Source organism: Cydia pomonella, chromosome 11 (genome assembly GCF_033807575.1).
Source record: "Cydia pomonella isolate Wapato2018A chromosome 11, ilCydPomo1, whole genome shotgun sequence".
Lineage (NCBI taxonomy): Eukaryota > Metazoa > Arthropoda > Insecta > Lepidoptera > Tortricidae > Cydia > Cydia pomonella.
In genome coordinates, this window is record NC_084713.1 from 11,208,070 (window position 1) to 11,232,214 (window position 24,145).

Genomic DNA, 24,145 nt, shown 5'->3' on the forward strand with positions numbered 1-24,145 from the left:
TGCAATATTGGACTACATTTACTAGAGTATGGTACTTAATTTCATTAATAGGTCTCCATTAATAACCAATCAAGAATCTTTAGGCGCTAACTTGTTGAGGAAATGACAACTCGGCGATCGTAGGTGCAAATATTTGCATTGTTTTATTTGAGTGACGACCGGTCTGGCCTAGTAGGTAGTGACCCTGCCTATGAAGCCGATGGTCCCGGGTTCGAATCCCGGTAATAAGGGCAATAATTTGTGTGATTAATTCAGATATTTGTTCCTGAGTCATGGGTGTTTACTACGTATTATATTATATAAGTACTTATGTATTTATCTATATATGTATACGTATGTATATCGTTGCCTACCCATAGTACAAGCTTTGCCTAGTTTGGAACTAGGTCGATCTGTAAGATACTCCCCAAATATTCATTTATGTATGCTTTCGTGGTGCATGATACGAACATACTTAGAAAATTCGTGAAAAGAAATCATTTAATTTTCTTTTTTTCTTAATTCCAGTGTTACAGCTCAGCCAAACTGAAATCTCAAACACTCTACCAGAATCATGGTACGCCGCTAACGTAATAAATGATGGATCATACTCACCGAAGCCCTTATCTGAGATATTTTCGACGCAATCGACTTTCTCTTCGGCTAATCCAATCGTCGTGCTACAATCCTCGACAGCAGATCCGATTTTGTTCTCGACACCCACAAGTTCGGCGCCATCAATAGGCAGGCCGAATGACAGAATAACAGAAATATCCGTTGTGCCCTTACAAACTGAAGAACCTGCTCAGCCACAGTCGACAGAGTCAGTGCCGTCGCAATCTCCACCGGTCACAATATTTGCTGATACGCCGACATCGCCACCACGACTTCCCGAATTGTCACAGTTCCAACAACCACCCGCACCGCCTTCGGCCCCACCAGTATTATCAGCTCCCCAGCAAATCCAAATACAAACCGCGCCACAAGGAACGCCGCAAGGAACGCCGCCAGCTCCTACCTCTACTACAATTCCACCAGTTACGACTACCTTTTCTTCATTTCCACCATTTACGTCTACATCTTCTTCATTTGTATCAGTTACATCTATCTCTTCGTCATTTGCGCCAGTAACATCTATCTCTTCGTCATTTGCGCCAGTAACGTCTACCTCTTCGTCATTTGCACCAGTAACATCTACCTCTTCATTTGCACCAGTTACATCTACCCCCTATTCGCTTCCACCGGTTACCTCTACCCCCTTTTCCCTTCCATCAGTTACCAACAGCACCTCTTTTGCAGTCCCCCCAGTAATTTCTACCTTTTCTCCAGCAATACCTAGTACTAGCAATGCCCCTCAAGTACCCTGCACAAACAGCTCAAAATCAGGCTCTCAACTACCGTCATTCAGAATTCGCCTAGTAGCTCCAAGGGGATCCGTGACCAAAGTCGAAATCAATCCTCCGATTACAACCACCACTAGAAGACCCACTACTACTCGAACTCGAAGAATAAGGAACAATTACGATGGCTGCGTCAGCGGATGCGGAGGCAGGAAGGTCCCTATATGTGCCAGTCCCTCGGGCGTGTCTCCTATCGACCCAAACAGGCTTAAAGGATTCCCATCAGTGTGCCACATGGCATGCCACAATTCGTTTAGGAAGACTTGTAAGTAATAGCTTTATTTTACATCTATCATAAATGAATAACAAAACTTCCATGAGATTCAGATATAGGTATTATGCCTACAGCATGTATTTTTGATACGACCGCTTAGTTTAGTTAGGCCCTAATGAACACACTTTCATAGGTTTTATAAAAAATGTACGACTTATTATTTCTTATAAATTAATGCAGCAAGCAATGTATTAGGTACTTTACTACATTGTTTTAATTTATAACGTCGCATTTACTAACGCGACGTCACAACTGTCACAAGAAAGCACGATGTACGAAATATATTATTGTCGAAAAAATAATTATTACGCTGTGGTAAGTAGTTAAAAACTAAATTAAAAAAAATAAACTTTCAAAATAATTTAATAAGTAACACTAAAACTTACGCTTCGTTTAAGTTTGCGGTTATATAAAAAAACACACTGTACATATTAAAACAGGACTGACCCTGATTAATAAATTTAATATTTAATCAGGCGTAAAATTAGCGATAGAGAATTAATCACTATTGGACAACGACCGGTAATTTTATGAAGGTTCAAGTCTGAACTGATGACCGGAGGAGAATTAACTTTCGGTTTCCCCGGTTGGCGTTATGTGCGTGAAATAGTGCGTATCATGCTGCGAGCGATCACAACAAATGCAGACCGGTTTGTTCGTGCGAACGCGAACGTTACCTCATTCGCGTTTTGTAACGCACCCAATTATTGACAGATTTAGGTGTGCTTGCTTAGTTTTACGCATATGTGTCATAAAAATGACAGCTCAATCCGCTGAATTGATAGGTTCATTACGTTTTCACGGAGTTGAACATTGCGTGGCATGTTGGTATGTTTAATTAAAGTTACAATCGTTTTACACACAATTAAGAGGAACGGGGACGGAGACGGCCGCTTCTCCATACAAACGTAGTTCCCGTTTTCCTCACTGGATATTGACATTATTTATGGAAACTATTTTAATATACAATTTGATGTACATAAACCATGGCTATGCCCTACGTTTGACTTTTTTAGATTTTTTGATTATTGTAAAAATTAGGAGCAGAAAACAGATTTCATACAACTTTTTAAATGCTGAGGAAAATTAGGACTACGTTTGTATGAAAAGGAGATTTCGCGCGGATCCTCCACTTTCGTCTTAATGTTCAAATAAACAATCTTGCAATTTTTGCAAATATTTCGTAGGCAGATATAACGCTCACTATCACTTCAATCGGTCTCTAGGTTACCAGATAATATGCATTGTGAGATCCTATGAAGCCTATTAAGGTATGCGCAATATACATGGCTATCTACAGGGATAAAAGTTGATTTAGGGCAGTTGTTGATGAAGGGCAAAGTTGTTATTTAACCCCTCGTGCTAATATTGATACCCGAGTAAGCGAAAGATCCCAAAATTGAACCAAGCTCTACCAGCGAGTGGTTTAACAATGAGGGTTAACCGTCGAATGACAGACAAAATTGTTCACCACACTATTGCGAGGAAGATATTAGCTGTAAAAAAAAAATCAAATCGAAATGAAAGCTATTAGGTAGATATTCAAAGTAGTCACTTAAAATTTAATTTGACTAGCCAACACGAGGAAACAACTAGAAATTTGCATCAAATTACTTTGCCATTAGTGGGTAAAATGCAACTTTGTCAGTTGAATTGGTTTTCAAGAACAAAGAAGCCTTTAGGAAGCTTGTGTGTTGGAAATGAAATGTATTACCTACTTACACCGCGATAAAAAAACCGCACTTGCTTTCGCAAACGCTCAACCGAATGGATGAAATCACGACGCACTGATTATCGGATTACTTATACTGAAATCGAATTCAGACCATAATGGGACACGTCATTAACTAGAATCAAACCAAGCTAAATTGGTAGCGATTTTGACAGCCCAGCCTCTGCAAGTGTTAAGTAATCGTCATAATTTCATAGATGTTTGACGGTTAAAATAACACTTGCACTGTCTGGGCGATCAAAATTGCTGCCAACTTATCTTTGTCTCACTCTAACCGTACGGTTTTGGATACAGTTTAAAGTTTATGGGAACGTTCACGTTACCTCATTTAAGGTTTGACATATGTATTCTTTTATTTCCAGTGTACGAAAAGGTGACTGATGGTAGATGCGGCCAACTGCGCACCCGAATCAGGCCTCTTGACTCCAAAACCAAGCTCAAAAAGGACGATCTCCAGAAAGCTACATATACTGTCGTACAAGGAGGCCCGTCAGTCATCGAGTTCACACCCTTGAACTCTTAGAGGCAACATTTTTGTCAAAGTAATTGTAGTACTCTTAAACTCCTCAGCGAGAGAGATTATGTCCAATATTGAGTCGGACAATTTAAACCGTGCCACGTTTGAGTAAAATTGTTAGAATTACAGTACTGTAGATCTACTGTAATAAAACCAGTCAAAGGAGACTATATAGAGATAATGAGATTTCATGTCCTTCGAGACTATGTACTTTGGCTCTCAAAATACCTACGTCTTTAGAAAATAAGAACACGAGATTCTATCACTGCCAAATTGTACCAACGTACACTTGTTCAATATTTATTTGAACAGGATTAATGTCATAAAATTAAGGAATATTGCAACACGAAATAAAAGCGCAATTTTATTAGTACTAAGGAATCATGTAAGTATTACCGTACCTATTCTCATAAAGTAACGAGTTATGAGTAAATTAATTGATGTAAATGAATCAATAAAGTAGGTGAAGCAGAGCGTAACGTTCTTATAGAGACTAAAGGAGCTTGTCAAACGCATTTCAATCCAACGTGTCTTTGCTCTTAGTTATCAAATCAGTAGTGTGTAAGTGTGTATTGTGAATACTATAAAGTCTAATAACGTTGAATCTGCTCGCCTTTGTGAGATGCAAGAATATGTTACATTTGTCACGTAAGACGCTAGAGAAAAGGCGAGATATAGAATATTACGACTTATCACGTACCATCATAAAAAACTGTAGCTAACAATTCATAAACCTCATTGTAAAGACATTTACGTTACAGTTAATAGATACTGTGTGTCGATGAACGATACATCGTTGCATAATGCACAGTTTTAATGCGATCAGTACCCCTAGTGTAAATTTAGTTGATAGCGAAACGTGACGTACGCGTTTGCGTTAAGTCTCATTTTGTATGGGTTTTTGAACAGCGCGCCAAGCGGGACGTTTTGGAAAGTCAAAAATCTCATACAAAAAGACACTTAACGCAAACGCGTACGTCACGTTTCGCTGTCGAAAATATTTACACTAGGGGTACAGATTCATCTTCGTTTACTTTCAATGTTTGAATATAGTTGTACCTATGTGTGAGAAAATAACGTAGTATTTCAGTTACTTACACTTTTGAAAACAACGGGATTTACGTAAGGTTTATGTTCACTAACTGTACTAATGTCTAGTGTATTAAATGAATAGGTTTACAGGATATTTATTTAGTGACCTGCAATAATTTACGGGCTGAATATATAGGTCATATTGAGCAAGTTTTACAGTGGGACCAATTCCGAAATCGCGAAAAAGATTTACTCTTCCATAGAAAATGTCAAGGTCAGACCGGCAAAATGTATGGAACAGCCAATATTTGTTTCGCGATTTCGGGGTTGGTCCGTAGTAAAAGTTGCTCAGTATGATATATTCATCCCGTCAATTTTTGCAGGTGACTAAATAAACACCCTGTATATTAGCATTTGATATGAATGTTTGCCAAATGCTATGAGTCCGTCCATATTTTAATATTATTTTAGTAGTAAGGATGTTTTTGTACTTAAACTATATTTTTAAAATTAAAGAAATATTACAAAAATATTGTTTACATTAATAAAAAAATCGCTTATACTGTTAGAGTATTAAAATACTTTTTATTATTTTTCTTGTCATATTCTACATTATTTACAATTCATTATTTCAGTCCGTATTTGAAATAGTACAACTTATTGAGAATCATTTTATTCTTATATTATAAGAGATTATTTTAGATAAATACTGCTTACAGAGCTAAACAAACATTAGTCATTTCGTGGTTATTTCAAAACTTACTCGTACTTACCCCTGAAAACCATACCGGGTGTAACAAAAAAACCAGGGAATACTAGGGAAAGGGCGTATTCGATTTCGTATTCTAATTAGGAAAAATTTGACGAATATTTTTGACGCGAAAAAAAATGTCCTATTTTAATGCGTCAAAAAAAATTTCTTCTTTTTCCTCATAATATACACGAAACCGAATATGCCCTTAAATGGATCGCCACTATTTTTGTTATACCTTGTATGAAATCTACAATGGATTAGGACGACTTATTGTTAGCTATGCCTCGGTTAATATATTAGGAAGTAGATAATTATATTTATCAATCATCCAAAATTTGCAATAATTAGGTATTAAGTATACTTCATCGAAATGCGGTCTTCCCAGAATAAAATATGCACGTAATTATAAGTATCCACGTCAGTATTACTGTCAGTCTTAAGGTACAGTAGGCTTAGAGAACGGAGTTTTTTAATAGTCCTAGCGCTTTTTTAGATTACAATACGGTTGCCCAAAAAATAATGAGCAATCTTGCCTTTCTCTATAGTTCGTTTTTTTAGCATTAGAAAAAAGGTAAGCAATCTTCTAATCCAACATGTATTTTTGATGAAAAACGTTTAAAAAAAATCAATAACCATTACTCATGAAATCAAAATAATGTAATAGATCATATAATTATGATTTATATTTGTTACATATTTGCCGTGCCTTATTTTTCAATAAAAAGACACGCCAAAATCGCTTATCTTTTTTCTAATGCTAAAAAAACGAACTATAAGGACTTCAACGATTCGAATCTTGAGTTTTTGACTTGTGCTCTATAGTTAAATTACGAACGACGAGTAAAAAAATTACGATTATGTCTATAATGCACTTCCGCGGTCCCGATCACGCTTACGATCATTGATAGTGAGAGAAGAACACCTACTGGGCCTTAATCAGAAAATTATTTGACAGTTGGAATATCTAGTGGTCTCATTTCAATTTATGAACCCAGTACATAGCTGCACTAAAAGAGTTGTTTGAATAACATATACGCGTATTTATTTTTATTTTTGCGGTGGGAGGGTGGGAATATTAACTGCATGTAAAAATACGCAAGTAAGTATAACGGGTTAGCACCTGCACCCCTAGTGTAAATAAATTCGATTTCGAAACGTGACGTACGCGTTTGCGTTTAGTCTCATTTTGTATTGGATTTAGAAAGAGCGCGCCAAGCGGGACGTTTTGGAAACTCAAAATCCTATACAAAATGAGACTTAACGCAAACGCGTTCGTCACGTTATGATGTCGATCAAATTTACACTAGGGGTACTGATTGAGCACGTTTTCTTTTCGCGGATTAACAAAGGAATATTTTTTGTTTTAATTAATGTCTATAATCTACAAGTATATAAAATCATGTTCCTCGAATATTCAGTTTCTTGCCAGATGACTTTTATTATTCCCCTGATAGGTAATAAATTGACTAAAATTGATACCTATTCGATTAATGGGCTTATAATGAAATTATATTTAATAATCTGATTTCAAACAACGACCCTTCAATGCCCGCTATATCTAACTAATGCTAGCTAATTGATAAAACAAGATGAATAGTTTCCAGAGCATGTACAAATAAAGTATAGACTAACATTGTCTACACAAAATCGCGTTCCTCTGAAAAGTTTGGTCGGGATATTCATAATTGCACAGCGCCGTCTATTAGGAATTACTTTAATTATCAGCAGTAAGTCTCAGTTCCATCCATTTTTTCCGGCGTAGGAACTTACATTAAGGCGTGCACAGACATGCCGTGCGCACGTAGATATTAGAACGATTTCCGTACTATGGCTTGTCCGCCCTGTATGTTGACGAAATATAATTTGCACCGATTGGTCATATCTTTACGAATATAATAGGGCAAAAGAGGTGTGAAGTGCGCACGACTACCAATTGAAAATTTTGGAATACTAGGAACATTTAGAAATTAAAATGTAGAAAAGTAACTGGGATCTACATTGTTTAGCTCAAGTTTACTTTAAACAAAACCGGATGCTAATTGTCTTATTGGGGGTCTTCAGAAGAAAAAAATACCCGTTTTGCCTTAATTATCCTTAATTTTCCATTAGTCAGTTTTGTCACGGTCCATACAACATGTATGGTTAATAGCGTTACAAAACTGACAGTTAAAAGTGGGACACTTATTTTATTGCTCGTGATTCTGAGTAGACATAACCCAAAATTTGTTCGGTTTAAAAAAAAAACTACAGGGTACACTTTTGTAAAAAAGCTATTATAGTGATATGAAAGAAAATTTGAAATAGAGTTGTATTGTTAAAAAAACTCGGTCGCCACGTAAATTTCTCTTTCGACACATGATTAAAACTTTTATAACGCCATTTGACTTTGATCTTTATTCTTTCGTGTGATCCTATTTCTTGCTGTGGCTACAAAGTTTTCTTTGACAATCCTCCTCTATTTCAAATTCTCTTTGACGATATCATTTATTGGTGCAAATAATATTTCTTCTATTATACCATAAGCCTTTCTTCTTCAAATTAGAGTGAGAATCCGCTGTTGGAATATTCTAGAAGCGTTGTTGGAAGTTGTCTGACAGTGGATCGCCTTACATCGCAAGGCTTAGCAAAAAACGAGTAGGTAAACCACAAGCCTTCAGATAAGCGTGTGACAGAACGCTGGTAGGATATTCTAGAAGCGTTGCTGGAAGTTGCCCTGCTGCTGGTTGCCTTGCTGCTGCTGCCCGAACATCATCTGCTGCTGGTGGAAGTCCTGCGGCGCGCCGCCGCCCGTGTTGTTGCCTTGGTTCGGACCTGGTACCAAATAATTACATTATTCAACGGTATATCCTAATTGAGGAAAAAAATGTAAAGAAACCTGGCGACTACATCACACACACTCGACCCTGACAATGTCCTGTACATTTCTTGGGTGACTAAGTAACGATGGTACATAGTCAATATTTACTTGCTCGACCAGAAATGTACAGACAATTTACATAAATATAATACTATTATTTATTACAAATCTTTTATAGAGCGTTCGCGAAAAAAATCGGCAAAAAATCTGGTTTCGGTCGGGCACTAATTAACTTATCAAGTGCTAATGTTGGTCAAACCAGTTACCACAAAATGTATGCCGCCGTACAGCGCCGTGTATTTTGTCAACACTGTTTCTACAGTATTCTGCTTGACTTTACGCGTCACATTATTCCTTCACAATAAACTATTACAGCAGGCTGCAACAGTATGTAATCATTGTTTAGTATTAATTTAAATTACCTGGCATTCTCATTCGTTTCGCGTTGCTGGCTCCGTGGTCATGGTTATTGGCTTGCACCTGATTCTGCTGAGTCTGTAATAACAACGTATGTATCAATTACATCACAAATGTTTACTTAGCAATCATATTAAAAATATATATCTTTTGACCAAAGCTGTTTAGAATACTACATATATCACAATGTATCAATGTAAAACTAAATAGTAGCCTATATGCAAACAAGATGGCTTTCCACCTCTTGTACTAAATTCAAGGGAGTATCGACTTTCGCTCTACAGTTCATGTACAGTCATGTCGTCACCAGAAAATGTCTTCCCCGATGACGCGCAGATTTGTCAAATTTAACCTTTACTAACATGACAATACGAATCAAGGCAAGCGTCTTCGTGAATGACACGATCTATATGGCGTAGCGGCCAAGGTGTTCACAAATATCTGAACAAAGCCTACATTATCATGACGCTAGTGCATGTTAACATATTTTTGAACACCTTGGCCTCTCCGTTATATCTGATGGCGATTGTACGTTCTTTTATTCGGACACGCTAGCACACATAGCTCATACAACACAGAGAATAGGCATGGCTACAGACAGCGTTTTATTAACGACCAGGGGTCCAGCCATGATTTCAATCGTTGATAGAAAACGCCAAGCAAAACTTAAATAATGTATAGAAATAGACTTTTCATCTCTCCTAATCGGAAAGTTCACCTTTCATAGGCAGATGGCCGGGTGGAAAATTGCATTTCCCACCCTAGGATGGAAAGTATTTTTTTTTATTGTACTTCGAGCAACGGCTAACAGCCATAAATACCATATTATTCAGTTAAAAGCTCTCATATTTAGCTTCCGCATTTTCATACTCTCATCCCCATACATGTTACCTTTTCGTTTGGCGCTTGTCGATGTACGATTGTGATCTTAGCTAGACCCACACAGCCAAGTCATGATTTGAATATTCTCCTGTCAACTCGACATGTATAATAGGCGTCTACACAGAGCTGCTTCATGCGGCAATATCTTCGCTAGGCGGTTCGTCCTGTATGGATCCGCCAAATAATTAAGACCTTATATCATGGCAATAAAGTTGGTGTTGAATAAAACTATTTTTTTTTAATACTCACACCGCCAAAGACGTCAACTGATGCGCGCGGCTACAACCCAATATCGACCTTCGTGCATTACGACAAGGTTCACGACGCACCGCGCACGATAGGCGTGGCGTTGAATCGGTTAATAAAAAAAGAGTCGAAACTTACATTATTTTGTTGCTGCTGTTGTTGATTTTGTCTCGCTTTAGAATCACTCTTGTCATCCTGGTCATCATCAGTCAAGAACTCTCTCTTTGGATAGGGAATGGGGCATCCAGAAAATACATCCTGAAAGATTTATTTATAAATAAATAAATAAATAAATATTATGGGACATTATTACACAAATTGACTAAGTCCCACATTAAGCTCAATAAGGCTTGTGTTGAGGGTACTTAGACAACGATATACATAATATATAAATATTTATACATACTTAAATACATAGAAAACACCCATGACTCAGGAATAAAATATCCATGCTCATCACACGAATAAATGCCCTTACCAGGATTTGAACCCGGGACCATCAGCTTCATAGGCAGGGTCACTACCCACTAGGCCAGACCGGTCGGTATTTATTTATGATCATCATTTAAAAGTGTATACTATTATACCTACCTAGCAGTGTTGGCCGAATGTTAATTAGAATTGAAAATTGAACCGTAAACCGTAACGGACGGTTATAGTTTACGGTTCAATTTGTATGGGTTAATTTTCAATCCTAATTTATGTTCGGCCAACACTGATAAGTACCTAGCATTATTTTTTTTCCATATTTATTTTGCATTTTGGGCCAACGTAGGCCACGCGGACTCAGTTCTGCTTTAAACACAGAAAACCGGTATTGAAATCCGATATTACTTCTCAATTAATACCGTTATTGATAATGACCCTTTGAAGTCCTATTTTCTTCCAACAATCATTCATTCAATTTATTTCCAACAATCTGAATACTGACAAAGTCTCATCAATTTGAAATAAGCCAATAAAAATATAAAATGAGTACAGGTTTTATTTTAAGACTAATATCCGTATGGTATTAAAATAGACGATACTATTATTCAACTTTTTTCCATACGAAAGAGATAAGGACACGATTTTTTAGGAATTTACGGCCTTAACGAGTATTTCCTATAAGGGATCCAGTTGCTATTTTAGCTACTGGATCCCTATGAGCCCTTTGAGTACCAATGACATATTACGTCCGAAGATACAATCAAAAATTAATTCTAAATTTTAAAACTCAAAGTATTTTTTAGGGATTAACTAAACAATAGAATAGATCCTTGTAGAAACACCCAATTAAATAAGAATCGTCTTAGCAAGGAATAAACAAATGTCAACCTTACCTGAGTAGGCAATGGATCTTCAGAAAAGTAGGGATCTTGCATTGCCAATTCCGACGTTATTCTCCTGTTTGGGTCCATCAACAGAAGCCTTTGCAATAGACTGAATGCTTTGCTGTCTGGCTTGATCTTGTGTCTATCCATATATTTTCCTAGTGAACAGTTTTGGTAACTGCAAAAGGAATAAATGATTGTGTTAAGCACATTTCCAGTTGAGTCATTGTGAAAGAGATGATTGTGTATGCAGTGGTACCAATATTAACCACCATGGTATCCCATTCCTTGCTGTGTTTCTAATGGTTAGGATGCCAGTGCTTCACAGAATACAATTTTGATGGAGGCTTACGTGCATTTGGTGCAACTAACTGTGTATTATACGCAGTAACAGATTTATCAGTACAAGAAGAAAGAACACTGATGCATTGAGTGACTACTCTATGCCTGCTTATTTGTCTATGGTTATACTGAACTATTTTTATTAAATTGATAGGTATCTGTACGATTTCAAAAAACTTGAGGGCCTAACCTAGTTTAGGGCCGAGTTGGATCTGCCCTATAATCTTTTTTCTGTTATAAGGAAGTTAAAAAGGATCACTTACTTAGATCTTTTAAAATCTTTGACTAGAGTAGCATGCTCTGGCATTTTCCTGATGTCCTCCCAATCCTTCTCCTGCGGAAAGCCCATGACATTGAATATCCTATCAAGCTGGTCATGATGGTACGGGTTGCTGGTCTTTATGTCTTCCTGTCTGCAGTGGAATATCGGCTCGGATGTGAGTAGCTCAGCAAAGATGCAACCAATAGCCCAAATATCTGAAAATAAAATGAACAGTTTTGTATACTGTATATTAAGTGTAAAGTGTCTCTCTCTAGGAAAGTTTTAGAAGCTGGAATAATAAACGGACAAAACCCCCAAGGACGGCCACAGCCGCGCAAAGTTAAAGTTTAATATTATCCAATAAGGTTTACGATGACGCATTGATAAATTTAGGCATAGTATCAAAGGGCTAAGTATATAAATATAAATTCTAATTGATGTTTGTCATAGGCGGTTACCACACTGGGTGCGATTCGCATGTCGCTCCGATGTTTGAGCGAGACAACGCTATGCGCGTATTAAGTCGACATCCCGCTCGCACAACAGAGCGACGTGCGAATAGCATCCAGTGTTAATCGCCATGAGCTGGATGGCAGTTGTAGCTAAGCTAGTTAGTAAGTAATGGTATAGGTATGCGGCTTCTTAAAAAATTTCCCACCTCTGCATAATAGCAGTTCAAGTTAGATCATAATACGTCAGCTGCAGCTAAAAAGTACCCCCCCTGCATACAAAACGTCTATGCAGGGGGGTACCTTTTCTCTGCAGCTGACTGTACATCAGTAGACTTGCAACTTATAACTTTAACATTGACAAAAACTACAAAAAGACTAATGGGGAATCGGAAGTGTTTAGTATTAGATTTATATACCCTAACATATTAGTTAATTAGTTAGTTCTCTGTCATAAGCATATTTGTTGCTTAAAAGAAGATCCCTACCTATATTGTAACAACACTTACAAAAAACAATAATTAAATAATTTTTCATTTTCATTAGAAGGGCATAAAATATTGTACGAGTATATTGATAAATCAAATCATTGATACTTTAATGCTACTAAAATTAAAAATAATTTTACCAATAGCTTTAGTATAATGTCGTGCCCCTAGCAAGAGTTCTGGCGCCCTGTACCAAAATGTGACCACCACTGGATCCAAGTCAGCTAGGGGTTTCAATGGTGCGTTGAAGAGTCGGGCAAAGCCCATGTCAGCAATCTTTACCCTGCCCCGCTCAGGGCCTTCGCCCATCACTAAAATATTTGCTGGTTTCTGTAAATCACAAAATAATAGGTTTAGATACTTAATTTTTTTTTTGTAGTTGTGATTGGAAATGACATTTTTACAGACAGTGCACTCTATGTAGTCGGCATCAAATATATAGTGAAATTGAAAGTGGCCAAATATATTTCAACACATCTTTTTTTTAATACTCTGTTAGTGTAGATGGTAAGCAGTCTCCGTAGCCTATAAACGCCTGCAACTCCAGAAGTGTTACATGTGCGTTGGTGACCCTAACACTCCACACCCTCGTAGAGCTCTGGCAACCTTACTCATCGGCAGGAACACAACACTGAGAAGGGTCTATTGTTATTTGGATGTGGTTTTCTGTAAGGTGGAGGTACTGCTCTAGATCTGGCGATAGAAGCTCTTTTGGACATAGTTTAAGGAAATCCCCCGGTCCGTACATCTTTATTTCCATGGTCACATAGATATGTTACAATATATTTGGCCACATAGGCTGTGACTATCTATTTGATGCTGACTGAACAAATACATAAAAAGATAGACAGCTAGGCTAGTCAACAGCTAATATCTTCAAAACTTTCCCTATATGAAGACATTTTTGTGTGGCACTTCTTTCTTCAGGATTGCAAGCAAAAGATAGTGTAAAACGATTTTTGAACCTTCTTTACAGTGGCCTTGTAGTACTACAGGTTTCTTTTCTTATAATAATAAAGAAAATATCTTACCAAGTCTCTATGTAACACCCAGTTGGAATGTAAATAATGTATCCCATCCAAAATCTGATACAGCAAACTCTTGACCATGCCCTTAGGAACCATAACAGACTTTTTGTTAGCCTTTGCAGCCCTGTGGAACTTGATGATGTGCCACAGATCATGCTCTGCATAGTCAAAGAGCAGCCACACCTTCCGATCCGTATGTGACAAGAAAACTCTTATAAGGTTTATCACATTTGAATGTTTCAGTTCCCGGAGTAGCTGTGAAGAATATGTTAATAGTTATCATCCTTATATATATCCTTTATCAGTCTAGGTCTAACAATAAATTATAGAGGCTACCTCAGAGAATCCCAACTATGCTCATAATATGATGCTTAGCTCTAATTGAAATCAATCAAATTTAGCCAACAATAACTAAAGTTGCAATCCTATTAACTTCATTCAAAGATAAGAGGTTTAGAAGTTTAGCCATCCAACACTATGCAAACAAATCTGTGAAGTGAAAGTGATAGTGTCTAAATAAAAAAATCGGTAAATTTCAGTTTTAAGCTAAGCATAGGTACACACCGCGATCTCTCGACAAGCTGACATCGACAATCCCGTTCCTTCGATTTGCTTCAACGCGTAGTCCTTTGTATCCGAGCCGTCTTTTCTCCTTGCCTTGTAGACGTGCCCGTAAGTCCCTCTGCCAACCTTGCAACCTTCGAAGTCAAACAGATCCTCGACTTTCGAACGCTCGTTTTGAGTCTTTACTTTAAAATCATAGTCCATCATAACCGGAGCCATTGTTTTATTTTGAAAATTGTCACCCATGGTTTTAACTGGTTTAGAAACTTGAGAAGCTAAGTGCTTGTTTATTATTTACACTAGTTTTATTGAAAGTTACACTGTAGATTGAACTGAACGTAAGAACTATGTTCTTCTTATTATAGGCACAAACATAAAACTGAACATTTACAGAATTGGGCTCAGTGTTTTGTCTAAATAATTCATCGAAAGAAAGTACTTTTCGTTAACTACAGATTTTCATTTCGATCTCATCTCTTAGTTTTTATTATTTGAAATATTTATAATTTTATATAGGTTATGTTAGGGCCTTCACAGACGTCATGTTTTCGATAATCGAATACGTTTTGCGTTACATTGCGGCATTGCGGCGGATCGATCGGTTGAATTCGTTGCACGTACGTAGCCAGCAAAGAATACAATACTCACAAGGGTAGCCAGCAATTACCTAAAATCGCAAGCTATTTGTTGCATTGCACATAGATTAATATGCATATGAGAAATATGTAGTAGTTTATTAATTATTAAATTATTATACTATTTTTATTTGTGTATTGTTTGTATATGTAGTTTATATTATAATATTTTGCTGCTGTTTGCAATAGATTTAAAATTAAATTCTCTTACTTTTCTTCCTGCACCATTTTTACATTTCTGTTTAGCCCTGTGGTTGACTGGTAGGTCATAGGGAATGCCTTTAGGCATTAAGTCCGCCATATATAATTTTTTTTTGTATTTTGTCCAATAAACCTTAAAAAAAAGTAATGTTGCCAGAAGAATTGGTGCTAAAATGCTAATCAAACGACTCACTTCCTAAGTCCGTGCTCACTTCATGATTTCCAGATGATTTCTTAATGTGTTAAGTCACTGCGTCACTTTTGTTTGACATATTGAAGAAAGAGATACAAATAGCGCGATTCGATAACAAAACACTCACAAAATGAGTGATAGTCTCGGAAGACTGTGTTAAGCAGTCTTCAGATGCCAACGGATGCTAGATTTATCACCATGATTTATCATTAAGATCGGCTATAACCGCGAAAGTCGAAGTTCGTCAATTGTGGGCATTTTTCTCTGTCACTCTAATGACATCTTAGTGAGAGTAAGATCCCCACAATTTGCTTTTTCGATTTTCGCGGTAGTTCCTATCCCGAAAACGAAATCTGGTTATCTGGCTCTCTGTCGCTCTTGCATATTTGAGCGATAGAATAAAGAAATTACGATTGTCGTTTTTAGTGGTAGGTCGTCTGTGACGTGCTGTAAGCATTGTTATTGAGCAAACGTGACCGTCATGATTTCGAGGTTTCGTTTGATATCAATGTTTTTGTGTTAATAGTTTACTTTAAGGTATTCTTCTAGAAAACTAACATTTTTTTTTAAATTAGGTAATAATAAAACATAGTTACCGGTTGAAAACGTCGTAAAGGAAACCGTTTAATTTATGCCATGTTGTAGGGGCGTGGCCAACGATGATTACAACTCAACGTTGTATAATGTAGGTATAGAGGCCTTAAGCTGATAATAATTATAAAGCCCCCTCCAGACTATGCGCGTGAATCGAGGCGCGACTTCGCGGAGCGAACATACTGCGACGTTGACTAGACTCCACACTCGCACAACTTCACGGTGATTTCGCAGTTTGGTTCGCGGCAATATGGAGCCGAAGCGTCAGCTGAGCTGATCGGATTTAGTTTGCGGCAAGGCACTGATTCAAACTGGGAACTGTCAAATTGATTTTTGGTTGATCAAGTTCGCATTCGCACCCAATATAACCAAGTAGCCACCATAGAAGGTTATGACAGTTCAGATTAACAGACTCGTGTTGCTCGTGAGCGAATCGCGGCGCGATGCGATCGCGAGTGTGGAGTCTTGCAAGTTCGCGCTTCGCGTCTCCTTTGACGCGGGCCAAATACCGACAAAAAACGCGAATAAGGCGCGAAGGCGTGAACAATTTGCGAAATCGACGCGAGGGCTCTCCACACTCGTGCGCGAAGCCGCGAACGCGAGTGTGGAGAGCCTCGAGAGAGAGAGAATTGTGGGGATCTTACTCTCACTAAGATGTCATTAGAGTGACAGAGAACAATGCCCACAATTGACGAACTTCGACTTTCGCGGTTATAGCCGATCTTAATGATAAATCACGGTGATAAATCTAGCATCCGTTGGCATCTGAAGACTGCTTAACACAGTCTTCCGAGACTATCACTCATTTTGTGAGTGTTTTGTTATCGAATCGCGCTATTTGCATCTCTTTCTTCAATATGTCAAACAAAAGTGACGCAGTGACTTACATTAAGAAATCATCTGGAAATCATGAAGTGAGCACGGACTTAGGAAGTGAGTCGTTTGATTAGCATTTTAGCTTTTATCGCTGACTGTACTTTTTTTTCCACAGGCAACTAATGCTCATCGAGACAATTCTAAAAACCCCAAACACAATTAGGTTGCGTTGTTTTATCACAGAGTTCCTATGGCTACCTCCTGTCTCCATCATCAGATCAGCTTGATGGTACTATAATATTGTATTGTAACCGACTTACATATGTATGGACTCCTCAACACGATGGCCCAGCGTAGGCCAGTCTAAGGGATGCAGCTATGCGGTGAAATGAGATAGCAATATCACTTGCTCCCTCTAACGCATAAATGCGTCCCTAGGACTGGCCTACGCTCGGCCATCGCTTAGAGGAGCCATATGCAAATTTTCAGCTTCATCGGAAACCGGGAAGTGGATCAATTTTAACTTGCAAGATTTGTCCCAATACATACTAAGGGCAAGTTAAATAAAAGCTTGTAAAAAGAAAAAAGTCAGTCATAATCACAAGCCTGATTACATTGATGTTTTAATACGTACTAGCTTCTACTGGCAACTTCGTCTGCGTGGAATGATGATAACGATAATTGATAGAAACTATCCTATGTCCATCCTGGGGCTCAAACTATCTCCATTACAAATTTCATCTAATTTGGTTCAGCAGTTTACAACAGACAGACGGACAAAGTTACTTTTGCCTGTAATATTATGTATTCTGAATACTATGAATACTTGAAGAATGTAAAGCTCTGTTGATAGAAACCAATAGAATTGGATAGGTACTCTTAATACGAATGAGAAATAAACATTACACACTATTTAATGATGGTGGATAAAAATGAAAATACCAAAATATGCAGTTTTTACCTATATTAGACTATGTAAAATAAAAATGTACTTGAATAACTAATAGCAATAATATTTACAGACAATTAGCAATCAAAAGTTATCATATTATCTGTAGACATTTTGCATAAATTTTTGGTTTGTTTCGGTACAGTCTAATGCAAAAAGTCTAACATACTCAAAAATATATTGCGCTCACTCGGATGACTCTATAACCAATACCAGAGAGGACGCATCATGTTTTCAATATCTGGTTTTGAAACATACCATATCAATATCATTCTATCATTCTAATTATATCAGTCTAAATGTAGTTTCGTGTGTTAGAAGCATAGATAATTTGCATGTGACTGTACTGACAAGAGTATAATAAAAAAAACATCATTTCTTTGCTGCCAACATTACTCCAGCTATGAGAGCCGTAATAGTAAATCCTTGTGCTACAATGCGGAGACGCATCATAGTCTGAGACATCTTTGATCTGCCTTGCCGGAATGACCAAAGTCCGTATGATAATGCACCGGCAGTTGCTAAGCAGCCTGAAAATTACCAAACAATGCATCAGTAATTAATCGTGATTAAAACAGGCTATAATCTGCCCAGTTTCCCATATTAAAAACTCTCTGAGGATAATCATAATCATTGAAGTTGACAACTGTCAAAGGTGTTGATACACAGCATTCTGGCTGAACAATAGCACTGAAGTATCACCCATGTGGGCAGGATTTCAGCATCATGTTGTTGTCCTAAAGCACCCCAGAGGTGCATTTCAATATCATGCTGACACCAAAACCATTTGCCACATTATTTAGAAATATATATATATATTATGGCTTATAAGGTATTGGGACCGTGCGAAGTGCGTGGTGGGGGTAAGTAAAGCGATCCCAGCGCATAAGGTGGTAAAAATTTGAACTAACTGCGGATAGCGTCTTTAACATTTCGTACAATTATATGGCTCGAAATAAAACTTTGATTTACGATTACTCCTGAAATATTCATTTAAATTGTATGGTGTAAGGGACCATTATAATCTGTATGAAATGCTTACTATACCTAACGTATTTATTTTGATAATTGTTAATAATGTATCCGTGTAAATAGCTTTGCAAATGCCACATATTACGTGATCTTTTTCTAGAAGTTAAGAATGGATATAGTAAGTTATCCTTAAAAGATAGACATTTCAAATCGCGGACTTTTTTGTAGACCTATGAATGAGAAACAACCCCACCATACATTGTGTTGTTATAGCTCAAACGGATTAGGCAGCGTTTTCGATTAAAGCTCCTAGCCAGCGTGATTTTTCCGACAACATCGTTATATTTCAAACAATTTACACAAAACCTTAACAAGTTATATACTTAAGCCTTCCTCAAGAATCACTCTATTGATAGATGAAAGTCGTATGAAAATCCATTCAGTAGTTTTTAGTTTTGGAGTAGTTTTATAAGATGTAGTGAATTGACGTTTTCCCCTAGAATTGCGGACACTAGGTTGCGTGACAGTCGTGCACGCTCCCAATATTAAATATTATTAAAATAGGTACTTTAAATTAATTTTGTTTCTTTTTTGTTGTTATGAGACTGCTAGCTTAACAGTCCAGACGAAATTTATTTATTTAGTATTTATATATTTTGACACTTGGAGAGACTTTACACCTCCAAATCTTATTAGTATTAGTACTCTGACATTGGGGACCTTTTACATTTCCAGATTTGTTGTATTTTTAACAATAGAGACTAAACATCTCTATTGTATTATAGTAATTATTTATTTTAAGATTATTATAATGTAATGTTTACCCAGGTATTGGCTGTTGTATTTATAAATGTTGTTATGTATTTTTCATCTCACTATATGATGTTACTATAAATGTTGTATTGACTTGTAAAAGAGCCCTCGAGGCCTACTTGCAGAGTAAAATGTGAATTTGAATTTTTTGTACTAGTTTTTTGTGGCAATAAAACATTTTTCATTTCATTTCATTTACATAGTGCCAGCATAGGTTTTACCTGTCTCTAGTTTTGTACTACGAGATTTTGTTTCCAAGCCATGAAATAAAATTAAAAAAAGAATTTGACATCTTTGATCGGATTGATAGGTGAAACCTACGCTGGTGCCAGCTGTAAAATACTTTGGCTGGTCGACCCCATTATATCAATATGTGAACAGCACAATAAGTAATTATATGCATCTTATTTATAGGTTTACTTTAAAAAATAATACCAGTTTCTTCTACCCTACTAAATGACAAAATAAATCAGTTGTAAATAGAAGGATAAGATAACTTCTTAACGCTTACCTATAGGGACGAACGGATTTTCCTCAAATTTTCTTGAAAATTTTTCTTTCATCGTTTCCCCATGATGCGATCTTCCCATATCTTTGCGCAGTTGCACCCAATCCAAATCGGTCGGTTCTGGTTCAGTCGTCATTGTAAACAGATTTGCTAGTAGACAATGTGCAAAGCAAAGTTTTGACTACTGTTTCGTTTTTCTTTCACAATAAAGTTTTATATAAAATGTGCCTAAAATGCTAAAATAGAACAACAAATAAAATGACGCACAAGACGGGCACTCGTGACATAAGGTCCATAAGGATTCTGTCAAGTCCACTTAAAATTGTCACTGTCAGCGTCAAATCAAAACAATCAAAACATCAGTGGTATGGAAGGTAGATGCAAGGAACAGAATCTCCATATACCAAAAAGTGTCCGACAAAAAATCATAAATACTTACGCGTAAGTCCACGCAGCGTCGGATAGGAGTCACAAATGTTCTCAATTACACTAAACACATCACACACACAAAACAACACTAAATAAATATAACTAACAGTGTTCACTACTACACTTTTGCACACTGACACATTAGACAGTCAACAAACAGAATAGTCTTTAGTTGCTAGGTAACTTGTTCTTTTTTTCAATATCTCCTCTCAACAAAGACCTATCTGTTGAGTTATTTTTCTCAACCTGGGTCTTGCAAGTGGCTTTGTGAACATATCAGCCAGTTGCTCTTCACTAGACACTTTAGCTATGGCAAGTTCTCCACTTGTAACCAGTTCTCTCACAAAGAAATGTCGGACTCGGATGTGTTTCGTTCGACGATGAAACTCCGGATTCTCAGCTAGCTTAATAGCTGCTTCATTGTCCACTCTTAGGCAAGGTATGTGCTTGAGGTCGGTTATACCACCGATGAGACGAGAGAGCCAAATCGATTCTCTTGCAGCCTCGCTCGCAGCTACAATTTCAGCTTCCGTAGTTGAAATAGCTACACTCGATTGCCTTTGGCTGAGCCAGGAAATAGCTCCTCCCGCATACATGCAAAGCACACCACTTGTGGATCTTCCAGTGTTAATGTCTCCTGCATGATCAGCATCACTATAGCATTCCAAATAACCCTTTTTGTGATCTTTATGATACAGTACCCCCAAGTCTGGCGTAAATTGTAAATACCGCAAAATTCGCTTCAGCTTGATGCAATCTTGATCACTGGGATTTTCTAAACTTCGTGATACTACGCTGACAGCATAAGCGATATCAGGCCTGGTGCATACCATTAAGTAGGCCAAAGCTCCAACCATCTGTCTATAGTTGCTCAGCATGTAACTCCGGTCAACTTTGTCACAAAACATGCTGTCCTTTGCTATAGGCGTCGAGACTGGCTTACATGCATCCATCCCGAATCTGCGCAATATCTTATGAACGTACGAGGGTTGACAGATTTTTATATCATCTCCTCTGGTTTGTATCTCTACTCCTAAGAAGTAGGATGCTTCCTTTGTCGTTATCTTGAAACGACCAGAGAGTTCTTTGACCAGTTCGTCTATTAGCTCCTTATTAGTGCCAGCGACCAAGCCGTCGTCAACGTATAGAGCTATAATAAGCTTTCCAGAACCCTTAGTGCGTGTCAGAAGGCATGGATCGGCGTCACTTGTTTCAAAACCAATCTCTTTGAGGAAATCCAAGATACATCGATTCCAACATCGTGGAGCCTGTTTCAAACCATAGAGGCTTTTCCGTAAAAGGCACACTTGACCAGAGCCATCATCATAGCCTTCTGGCTGTCTCATATAGATTTCGTCATCCAGGGAACCATACAAGAAGGCAGTTGCAACATCGAATTGCAGCATTGTCATTCCTTCACTTGCGGCTACGCTAATAACAGAGCGAACCGTTGCCATTCTTGTAACTGGACTGAAAGTTTGCTCGTAATCTATTCCTCTTTTTTGATAAAACCCTTTAATAACAAGTCTGGCCTTGTATTTTTCCACAGAACCGTCAGGGTTTAACTTTATACGGAACACCCACTTACAAGGTATTGCTTTTCTTCCTTTCGGTAAGTTTTTTAGTTCCCATGTCTGATTTTCATTCAATGATGTCATTTCAGCATCCATAGCTGCTTTCCAAAATTCTCTTTCTGGGCTCAAAATGACGTCCTTTATAGAAGTCGGTTCCTGATAGTCAGAGTAGCCCATCTCTGCTCTATTCTTTTCGGTACCTCAAACTCTGTGCTTAAATGTTCTTCATCTTGGTCTTCTCCAAGCAACATTTCTTCCGTAAATCTCGATCCTTGCTCATCGTTTGAAAGTAACATTTCTTCCAGATCTACTCCTTGCTCTTCGTTCCTCTCATCCTCCTCTAATTCAACAGATTCTTGTTGAACTGGCGCTGGTAACTCTGGTAACGCATCTTCGAATTCATCTCCGCTAGCGGTAGGAACTTCAGGATAATCTACACCTTGGTCTCCTCTAAGACCAACCTCGTCACGCTGTATCACAGGAACAACCATGCTGTGATCTTCTTCAACGCCAAGTCTGTTACGTTGTTCTCTATCCTGGTCTAGCTCGTTTTGCGGTTTGTCGACAGATTTACGTACCTCCTTATGAAGAGGAATCTGGAAGTCAGTCGTTTCTTCTCCTCTTTCCGTGTCGTCTGAGTCTATTTTTGTTCGAATAGGTCTTTCGTCAAAAATAACGTCTCTTGACCTTACTAAGGAGTTCGTACCTTTGTTCCAGAGTCGGTAGCCATCATCGTTGTCATAGCCAATTAAGATGCACTTTGTTGCCTTTTTATGCAGTTTCTTCCTTTTCTGCTTAGGAATATGCGCATAACACGTTGAGCCGATAACCCGTAGGTGTTTTATTTGAGGCTTTTTACCAAGCCACAGCTCGTAAGGTGACTTTACTCCATCTTTGGTCGGACCTGTCCTATTAAGAATATATACGGCAGTACTCACCATTTCAGCCCACAAAACCTGAGGGATTTCGTCGTGCGCGTGCATCATGGCTCGAGCTGACTCGACTATAGTCCTATTTTCTCGCTCGGAGCATCCGTTTTGTTCAGGAGTGTAAGGCATAATTAATCTTTGCTTAATTCCACTTGCCTTCAACAAATCCTTCACTCTCTTGTCATCGTATTCACGACCATTGTCGCTGAGCAGCTCTTTCACCGTATGTCCAGCATTCTTAGCTTCAGACAGCATCTCCTTGAGCTTTTCATATACGTCCGATTTGTTCTTCAAGAAGTATACATACCGGTAACGTGTACATTCATCCTTGAATAAAACAAAATATCGATATCCAGAATTACTTCGTGCAAATGGACCACAGACATCAGAGTGCACCCGTTCTCCAGGCATAGTGGCTTTTTCACGAGTGCCAAACGGTTGTCTATGCGCTTTTCCAAAAATGCAACCTTCGCATAGCTCTCCACTCTTCACAGTCTTGATTCCTAATTCTTTTTCAATCAGTGTCTTAATGTGATTTTTGTCTTGATGTCCCATACGCTCGTGGTACAATTGAAGCACGTCTTTATCCTCAACAAGGTTTAAGTCAGCAACTGGCTGTATGGCTTTACAAACCAATTTGTATAGCCCTCCATATCTTTGCCTTGTTCCTGTCATAACAACCTTCCCGTTGATAGTCATGGAGCACTGTGTAACCTTTGACTCAAACAGGCTATTTGTATTCCTGTCCTGGGTACTGAGCACTGAAAAAAGGTTTTTGCTTATTTTTGGTACATACCACACGTCTCTTAAGTACAGGTCATGCGTCTTTTTATTGACCGTGGCCTTCACATGAATTGTACCTTTTCCCACAGCTCCAATGACATTACCATCAGCTGTTGTGACGGTATGTGGTTCTCCAAAGTGCTCAAAGTCTGTATAAAGGTCACTGCGCATAGTGACATGGTGCGTAGCCCCGTTATCTACATACCAGCCCTC

The 24,145-nt window shown here is 37.9% G+C and overlaps 2 protein-coding genes and 1 long non-coding RNA gene across 3 annotated transcripts; 1 reads left to right on the top strand and 2 right to left on the bottom strand.

The window, feature by feature from the left end:
- Nucleotides 1-1,111: 1,111 nt before the first annotated feature.
- On the top strand, nucleotides 1,112-5,464 carry LOC133522833 (uncharacterized). Its single transcript, XR_009800137.1, has 2 exons — nucleotides 1,112-1,644; nucleotides 3,748-5,464. It is a non-coding gene; the product is annotated as an uncharacterized LOC133522833 (long non-coding RNA).
- A 1,933-nt stretch (nucleotides 5,465-7,397) lies between these two features.
- LOC133522834 (cyclin-dependent kinase 8) lies at nucleotides 7,398-15,089 on the bottom strand. Its single transcript, XM_061858297.1, has 8 exons — nucleotides 14,537-15,089; nucleotides 13,976-14,227; nucleotides 13,085-13,274; nucleotides 12,009-12,222; nucleotides 11,413-11,581; nucleotides 10,229-10,348; nucleotides 8,968-9,040; nucleotides 7,398-8,499 (listed from the first exon to the last, which is right to left on the bottom strand). The coding sequence occupies exons 1-8, from the start codon at nucleotides 14,780-14,782 to the stop codon at nucleotides 8,378-8,380; spliced, it is 1,386 nt and encodes a 461-aa protein (XP_061714281.1). The 5' UTR covers nucleotides 14,783-15,089; the 3' UTR covers nucleotides 7,398-8,377.
- A 2,833-nt stretch (nucleotides 15,090-17,922) lies between these two features.
- LOC133522835 (HIG1 domain family member 2A, mitochondrial) lies at nucleotides 17,923-20,521 on the bottom strand. Its single transcript, XM_061858298.1, has 2 exons — nucleotides 20,221-20,521; nucleotides 17,923-18,454 (listed from the first exon to the last, which is right to left on the bottom strand). Exons 1-2 carry the CDS (start codon nucleotides 20,351-20,353, stop codon nucleotides 18,297-18,299), a joined length of 291 nt encoding a protein of 96 aa, XP_061714282.1. The 5' UTR covers nucleotides 20,354-20,521; the 3' UTR covers nucleotides 17,923-18,296.
- Nucleotides 20,522-24,145: the final 3,624 nt, after the last annotated feature.